This window comes from Gavialis gangeticus, unplaced genomic scaffold, assembly GCF_001723915.1.
Source record: "Gavialis gangeticus isolate Ggan-Ray unplaced genomic scaffold, GavGan_comp1, whole genome shotgun sequence".
NCBI lineage: Eukaryota > Metazoa > Chordata > Crocodylia > Gavialidae > Gavialis > Gavialis gangeticus.
The window spans coordinates 30652287-30661329 of record NW_017729030.1 but is presented as its reverse complement, the minus strand read 5'-3'; the positions used below and the strand labels follow the sequence as shown (position 1 = coordinate 30661329).

Here is a 9043-nt window from a genome sequence, read left to right as displayed (position 1 = left end):
TTTTTTTTTTTTTTTTTTTTTTAAAGGAGATGAACATTATAAGTAGGGCTTTGACAGTCGATTGTGGAATAAGGTGAGGTTAGCCATCTCAGTTTGAAACAGATGCTTCAATATGTTGATTTAAATCAACTGTGAAGTTACTTGACTTAGCAGTATTTTTCCTCAGCCACTATAGTAAAACCTGGATTCTTCACAGGGCCAAGTTCCTTACTGCTCAGCAAAGATGAGGGTTTGAGAACTAGCTGGTCATGTATACAGCCATGGCAAACAGCTGTGCAAAACTGCTGAGATGCTCCTGTTCCAGATCAGTATTTCCTTCTACACCTTTTACTTTGCTCAGTTTTAATTTTTTACTGCATCTTCTCCCCTGTGGGTGCATCTGCACATGAAATATTAATGCGATGCAATAACCTCCAGAGCAATTTGAGTCTGAGGAAACTGCTCCCAGGTGCAGCGCCTACATGTGCACCTAGGACAGCAGCACTTTGAGCTGGGGTGGAGCAGCTCCAGGCGGGCAGGGGGGGTCAGCCGCAAACTCTGGGTGGCGGCATCGAGCAGAAGAGGGGCTAGCTGGGGCATGAGGGTGTTAGGGTGGAGCTGTGTGGCTCATTGGCAGGCTGCTTCCACATGTTAGCTCCCTTGGGCCCTAGCCAGCCCCTGTTACTGTCTACACGTGTGTTTCAGTGCAATTACTTACTGTGCTGTAAGATAGTACGGTCCCCTGGCAATACTGTCTTAGGGCAAAGTTAGTTAATTTACTCTGCCCTAATACCGACGCACATGTATACTGTGGTAGCCTGAGCAGCCCATGTGGTATTCTAGGGAGGTGTTACAGCTTAGTTCTGATGGACCATCTAAATTATTCCACCACTGCCTCCAACCCCTAAAGCAGTCCAGGAGAAGGAAGGCACAAGCAGCCTAAAGCTAACATAAACTTCTTTTCCCTCTGGCCTGAGTTTTGTGATGCGTCTTTTACAAAGAGCAAAATTGTGCTGTTCCTTTTATTTCTGTTGCAGATTTCCTGTGACATTAAACAAGCTGATAAACTTTCCTCTGAGTTTCCTATCTACAGGTTTCCCTCGATTTATGCAGTGCATGCATTCCTGGAGAATGGTGCATAAATTTAATTTTCATAAAGCAAACCCATTTTATAATGTAACGAATAGAGATAGGTTCCCACAGTGGGGAGGGAGGGAGTGAGGCTGGGACTAGGGAAGGAGCAGGGGGAGGGGTACTGTTCCTGGGGCTGCTGCAAGAAGCAAAGCAGAGGGAACTGTCAGGGGGTGGGGGGGGTCCTCTTGCTACTTCATGCCCCCCAGGAGGGTTGTTGACTGGGGAGCTGTACTGGACTCTTCCCAAGGGGCGTGGGCCCCCAGATCTGTGCATGGGACAACAGCAGGCTGCTGCTGCTGGCTGGGGCCAGTGGTGGTACTGCACTCTTCCTGGCGCTCAGTGCAGGCCACACCAGGTGCCAGGAACAGTCCCGTGCTGCTGCCAGCCCCAGCCAGCAGTGGCAGCCTGCTGTTATCCCGTGCTCAGATCTGGAGGTATGTGCCCCCCAGGAAGAGCCCCGAGCCCGCAGTCCTCCCAGGAGGCGCGGAGCAGCAAGAGGTGCCCCCCTCCACCCCCTGTACCCACTGACAGTTCCCTCTGCTTTGCTTCCTGCAGCAGCCCCAGGAGTGGCTGGCATCAGGTGCCTACAGCCACTGGGCTGCACCGTGCTCCGCCTCTCCCCCTGCACCTGGACTCCACCTGTTCCCATTCACTCTGGCTCCTGGGCTGCGCTGTGCCGTGGTGCAGGCAGCTGGTGTCCGTTCACTCCCAGGGCCGCTGCCGCAGGGGCTGGGGTGAGTGCTGCGCCCTGTGCCACCCCGGGCTTCGCTTGTCCGCACTCACCCCAGTGGCTGCTGCAGCGGACCCAGGAGCAGCCAACACCAGCTGCCTGCACCATGGCGTGGCACAGCCAAGGAGCTGGGGTGAGTGGGAACAGGCAGAGCCCAGGCACAGGGGGACATGGTGCACCCCAGCAGCTGCAGGCAACTGGTGCTGGCTGCTCCCAGGGCTGCTGCAGCAGGGGCTGGGGTGAGTGGGGCCCTGGCCCCATGACCCCTTCCCCTCCCCCACGGACTTACCTGCTTCGGGGGGGGGGGATGCCAATTGCATAAGAGTGAATTTACCTCTCATAAAATGAATCATGGGTTTAAAAATGGTTATTGCATAAGAGGAAATCCACATATACAGAATGCATATAAATCAAGGGCAACCTTGATAGGATAGTGATAGGATATTTACCTGCCTTCTGGGGTGTTCTTGAGCCTTTCTTCACTGGTGTCTATAAAGTGCTCTTGGATCATGAGATAGAAGGTACTATAGAAGTGTGTGTTTGAATTACCTGCTATCAACAGAAAGGTAGGCTACTATTCTTACAGCATTGAAAGCCCTGGAAAGGACTGACAAGTGGCCAGAGGCCTTTCTGAAGTTGGAGTACCCTGCAGGTGTTTTGTAGTACTATTATTAGACTATTGGAAGTCTGTACGTGTAGTTTCAGTATAAATGCAATTTCTAAAAATGGCATAGTTACTACTTATGTAAGTTTTATTGATTCTGATATAGTTCAGGTATCTGTGTTGCATCTGAGCTTAGCTGAGTTTAACCTATGTATTTTCTCTCTCTTTCTACTCCCTCCCTGCCCCTCCAGTGCTTCCAAAATCTTACACGTAGCATTACTTGAAATCTTTACCCTTCTTTGGTTTCACAGGTATTGAGGGTCTATAACTACCTTAACTACAGCCTTCCATCTTTCACAGTCTCCTTCCACCTTGTCACATCTTTGCCTATCCTTTCCAGATCAGATTTTATGTTGTTTTCCCCTTATAGCATTGCTCTTCCTCAAGGTGTGATATCCTCCACCTTGGTTTCCACAATCTGCCACACACACTTTCTCTGTCAGTTCTTGCAACGTGCCCTGCACACTTTATTCATTGTGCTCTTATCTTGCTCAAGATATTAGGTCTTTTGGTAAATGCCCATAAGTTCTTGATTATGTCATATCCTCCATATTCTGTTTTGCTGTAATGCACCAAATATTGTCCTTAATGGTTTGTTTTCAAATAGTTGCAGCCTATTTCCATTTGCCTTTGTCAATGTCCAGGATTCACACTTATATAAAAGGATAGGTAGAACAATTGAACTATAACGCTGGACTTTAGGGCTTGAGATTTTCCTTGATGCCACAATTTTATCCAGGCTCAACAGGCATATATTAGCACTGTAAATTCTTGCCTTGATTTCTTCAGTTACTTGATTGAACTAAAGAAAAACGTTTTCACTTTTGTTCTCACAATTCTTTCTTCACAACAGGCCACCAAGGTTAATGGGAGAAGGCTTTGTGGTAATGCAATCCAATGATGTTGACATCTATTATTACATGGATGAACCAGGTATTTTTCTTATTAAATAGTCATTCCATTTGTGTAGTTTGTGTATAATATACCAGAACTTATTATACCATTGGTATCAAATGCTTTTCTGCAGTTTTTCTGAAATGCTGAAAGGTAGTTTTTGTTTGTCTGTTTGCTCATTCATTCATTCCTTCCTTCATTTAACTTCCAAGTAGGAAGGATTAGAGAGCTTCTGAACCAGTAATGAAGGGGAGAATGAGAATGAGACAGTCCTACTCAAATTAAATTTTCCCATTATATTCATGCAAAAAAAGAGGCAGACAGTTGTAGGTGAAATGCATAGAAAGAGTGGTGGTTTATATTTTGAGTGGAGATAAGGTTTTGAACACATTTCTATCTGTCCTGCTTCATAATGAATATTAATATGGTTTAGATCAGTGGTTCTCAAACTAGTTAAACTCTATCGAGGAACCTCTCATTAGACCCAAGGTACCTCTCGGAAGATGCCAACTAAACTTTCACTCAGTTTTTGACTATAGAAAAAATAGATCAATTTTGTTGCAAAGAAGTTGGACCACAGCAGGTCAAAATGTTTTTGACACTATGGATTCATATTTGAAATCTCTGGGTTTATTATGTGAATCATATTTGCATGCCTAACTGTGTTAACTAACATTGCATAGTATCTTGTGGCACCCTTGACAGGATCTGAAGGTACCCCAGGATACTGCAGCACTCTTGTTGACGATCACTGGTCTAGGTAGTATGCAGGGTATAATAGATGGATTCGGTGAAGTCCATTTTCTTGCTATAGTGAGGTATGGATGTTGCAATTCAAGATGTATTCATTTGTGGGGGAGTAGACTTACTAGGTGTAGTTTGCCAAAACATTTCTGAAAAATCATGTCATACTTACCCGCATACTAGATTGTTGGCAAAGTCTTCTGTATTTTCAGTATATTTAAATTGGAATGTTTAGGCATTGCTGTGAGTGCATTTCCCTTTCTACTTTGAAGGAATTGCATTATTTGCATTGCTTTTTATTTTACTAGATTTTTTTTGTCTATAAAATTTCTTCCTTTCAATGCATCGAAGGCTTCTGGCAGAGTATATATTTAGCATTACTTTAATCAGTCAAAAAGAACTTTTTCTGTTTTCCCTCTCCTCGTGTTAGAACAAAAGAAATCAGTAATTTCAAAACAGAATTTCTTTGCTCTGTTTATACAGGAATTGTGACTGTGGTGGAGTGGGGGAGAAAAGAATATACTGGTAGAGGCTGTGAAGCAAGGTTTTGTTTTTTTTTTTCTTGCTTTGTTTTGTTTTAAATAAAACATGAAGGCAGTAAGTTGACCTAAGTCCCCTTTTCCTGTGTGTTTAGCTTCCTTTTAAGAAGTCATCGCAGTACATGGACTCTTCATCCTTTGAGTCCTTTCCTTTGAGTTGTTCTTCCCTGTGTAGCTTCGGATTCTCTTTTTAATAATGTCCTGGGTCACTTGTCAGTTGTTGATGGAGCCTCTGTTAAGACTGGCATCCTGGTCCACATAGTAGCAAGAACATTTTGGGGGCAACCCCATAATTTTTTTGGTTGCTCTTGGTAGGATCATTGCATTTTCTTCCCTTTAATCCAGCATTAGGATACATTCCTTTTGCCACCCCAGCTTCTGCATCTCCCCTGCAAAGTCTGATAGCCCTTTTTATTTTTCTGGGTATTTTATAGCTGTGTGTACACTGCTCCTACTTCTCCCCAATCAGATGCGAGTGAAGAGTTCTTGGATTTCGTTCCTGAACCAGACAGCAGCTTGAAGCTGTACATTGAAATAGTGTCTGCTTACAAAGATGGGAAAGCAGGAAGAGGCATGTTGAAAATATACTGGGGGTTTAGAGCCCAGAAATGCTCACTTTTCATCAGTGTAGTATATGGGCAATAGTGGTAAAAAAATTGAGCCACAGCTATCACTGCATCAGGGACCTTGGCACCGAGAAATTATTTATGGAGGACTGTTTGTACTAGTACAGATAATGGCTTGTCTGCACAGACTTGGATGGGTGGAAGTGTGTCAGTAGAGGACTTAAATTTTCTCTCTGGGCAGCATAATTTCAGTGGCAAAAGGTTAGGCTTTTGCCAGCAGAACTCAAATGCCTATGAAAGCATGCAAACATATACAGAGAGAAAGCAAGTCTTACCAAAAAAAAATTTATACTTTAAACCTGACATCCCACTGACTTAATTGGAGCAGTGGGAGACTGTCACTTCAGAAAATCCCAAGGACGTTTATTTTTAGCCATATCTTGGCTCTTCCTCTCATTTTTATTCAATTGTGTGATGGCTAATATACTACAGTGATTTTGAGTAAAACATATCTGCATAATTTAATTGTTGTACTTGGCATGTGTTCTCTGTGTGACTTAGAAGCTGGTTCCTTTGATAATTTGTTTGTTGTATTATGTTAATACAGGACTTGTACCAGAGGAAGCAGAGGAAAGTAATGATGGAGAAACAAGCAATGAAGATAGCAAATTGCAAGACCTGCCTCCATGCTGGGGGTTAGATATCGTCTGTGGGAAGGGAACAGATTTCAACTATGGACCTTGGGCTGACAGGCAGAGGTATTGTGTTGAATTGTATGTTTAATCTTGAGTATTTCTTACTGTTTGGAAACCATACTTGACTCTATTGAAAATGTTCTAACTGCTAATTTGTGTGGTAAGTGACTTAATTTTGCAATTATTATATCTTTAGTAAATAACATTCTACTAGTTAGTTAGAGCTTATGTGGTAAGCTTGGTGTTGGCTGCTGGCAGGACTTTGAGCATACGAAGAGGTAATGGAGAATTAAAATTTTTTTTTAAACTAAATTAATAAAATAGCTCTGTTTTGTTAGGAAAACTCTATATAGTGTGTGTGAGTGTGTGTACATATGCTTAAATTTATAATCTTTTCAAATTTTAAGGTGCTTCTGGGTGGGTGAGTTGCTCTGTTGCAGCCAGTGGTGTACAGTGGGTCTCAGGTGCACAATGCCTGCATTTGCACCCCCCTGGGGATGATCCAAGCAGTGTGTAGAGCCCGCTCTGCTGTCCCACGGCACTTCCATGGGGAAACTAACAGCACGGCGCACTGGACATGGTGGGGAGGGATGGTGGCCAGAACAGCTAAAGAAACTTACAGCCCGCCAGGCAAAGGGACAGGTGAACTACACAACAAACACTGGAGGCACTGCAGCCTCTCTGCCCAGCTCTGTAGGGCCCAGCCAGTGCCCCCGCCCCTGGCTGATGCCTCGAGATCATCGCCCCAACCATCCTCCCTGTCGGTACTTCACTGGTTGCAGCCACGGCTAGTGATCACGACTGTTGCTTTCATAATTTCCCTATGCAAGGGTATGCTACAGCTGTTCAACAAGGCCCATATGTTGCCTCATCTTGTTGATTCATTATTGCCTACCTACAGCTGGGAGCTGTAGAAGACTTAGTTATTCAGTAGGTTTCACTTGATCAAACGTACCTTTAGAATGGCCAGAAGCACTTTCTTGGACAACTGTGCTTCCCTCTCTTCATGCTCCAGTTCACTGTTAGAACCTGCTTGGGCATTTGTGTATTCTCTGCTTGGGCCATTGTGACTGAACTTTCATTATTAATGCCTCACCAGTGTACCTACTGCAGGATCTTACCATGAAGTAATGCTGAAATAACTTTACTTCCTATGTGTGTTAAAAAGAATCCTATGCTAATTAACCTTTTTGGCCACCATTTATTCTGCAGTGAAATTACTGCAATTAACTAGTTCAGGCAGAATGTCCATAATTATTAGGAGTGTAGGTTGTAGCCACGTTGGTCTAACAACATAGGCAGACAAGGTTCTTTGGGTAAAACTGATATCTTTTATTAGACGCATTCCATCCAGGAAGAGCGCACATGAACTACAGATGGTTTCTCAGCCTGTTGAAGGGTATTTATACCCGGAAGCTTGCTAAGAAGAATTTTTTCCAACCATTTGAGTTGGTCTAATAAAAGATAGCAAATTTACCCCAAAAACCTTGTCTGCCATAATTATTAGTTCTGATTTGACCAAGGATAGTATCCTGCAGTACTGTGAAAGGACAATTTTTATGTCTAGCACAATGATCTGCTAGGAATGTGAAACTAGTGAATCTCACATATTTTAAGTACTATCAAGAAAGTCTTCTCTGTGATAGACTTTAGTGCACTTCTTGTATTTTATTTGCTCCATGGTGACAGCATGGTTGTTAGGGTGAGCACATGCACTTATCAAGTGAAGGACTAAAAATAGTGGGTGTTATCTAGAAGTATTTATGGCTTGGTTTTAATTTCTTCGTTTCTGTAAAAAGTGGTTTAAAAAAAATTCTAGGTGACATAAAGAAGTTTCATAGTCCATGGGATTTATGCTCCTAGTTTGTCCTTTAGAAGATTTCCCTCTTTAATATCTATATTCTATCTGTATGAACTCTGGCATTTTTCTGTGTTTCAAACAAAAACTGCATATGGTAATTTTCAGACATCAATTTTCTTTCTTATCTAAGGCAGCAGTCATTCTTGAATGAATTGAAAAGGAGCACTTTCATTTAAATATTTTCTCATCTTCATTTTTTCCCCCAAGGGAGTAACTCTCACAGGATCACAGATTTTAAAAACCTTGTGTGGAATTTGACCTCTGTTCATTGAGTGACATTTTACTTAAGCCACATGTTTGGCTGTCCATACTTCATTAATCTTGGTTTTGTTTCTTGTGGCTATAGGCTCTGTTCAAAATATTGCAGAAATTTGGACTTCATGATCCCATTCCCCCACACAATACATTCATAGATAGCATGGATCTCTGTTTTTCTGGGCTTCATGCCAAATATTTATATACAAACAGAATGTACTCTTGCCATCTTTTTCATCCTGATTCCATAAATGAGGTGATGACTTCATTTCTATAGTACATTATGAATTGGTAGGAAACTATAATTTGTGTTCTGGAAGTATGTTTTTTTCCCCCTGGTCATTTCTTCATAATCTGGCCTTTTACCAGTACCGATCAAAGAGTTGATTTCCTGGGAGTTTCAGCAGCTCATATCTGGGAGCTTGATTTCATGAATGCAGATACTGCTGATGGGTCTTGAAGATTTAATGTTTTGTAACAAATATTCTCTGCCTTGTTTTCACCTATTTGCTAACTACTCAAGGACCCTCCCAGTAAGGTGGAGTGGTGGAAAATACATTTTTAATTGAGTAAAATGTTCTTTCCCAGTATGCAAACAGATTTTCTCCTTTTTTGTTTTTTAGGGATTGCTTGTGGAAATTTTTCTTCCCACCAGATTATCAAATTATGAAAGTCTCAGAAATGGCTCAGCCTGGGAAACCAAGGCAGATCCTTGCCTTTGAGCTACGAATGAATATCATTGCAGATGCCACCATTGACTTGCTTTTTACAAAAAACAGGGTAAATCATTAAAAATTGCCTAGAAAGAAATTGGTTCAAGACTTTTGTGGAAAGTTGTCTGGCACGTTTTATTTATGCATGTTCTTGTTTGTGTCAGGAGCAGTTAGAGAGATTTCTTTTTGGATATGGAACTTCTTGCATAACGCTTCCTGAAATCTGTATATGGAATTATGAAAAGTTAAAAAGTCCATAGGCTATACAA

At 42.4% G+C, this 9043-nt stretch overlaps 1 protein-coding gene across 3 annotated transcripts in view; it reads left to right on the top strand.

The window, feature by feature from the left end:
- Positions 1-9043, top strand: part of KIAA1109 (KIAA1109 ortholog) — a 299447-nt gene that overhangs the window by 76714 nt on the left and 213690 nt on the right. For all 3 annotated transcript variants that reach the window (XM_019522065.1, XM_019522064.1, XM_019522063.1), the window contains exons 9-11: positions 3361-3440; positions 5858-6008; positions 8685-8841. In XM_019522065.1, the coding sequence (XP_019377610.1) occupies positions 3361-3440; positions 5858-6008; positions 8685-8841 (388 nt within the window). The remainder of the gene's footprint in view (positions 1-3360; positions 3441-5857; positions 6009-8684; positions 8842-9043) is intronic.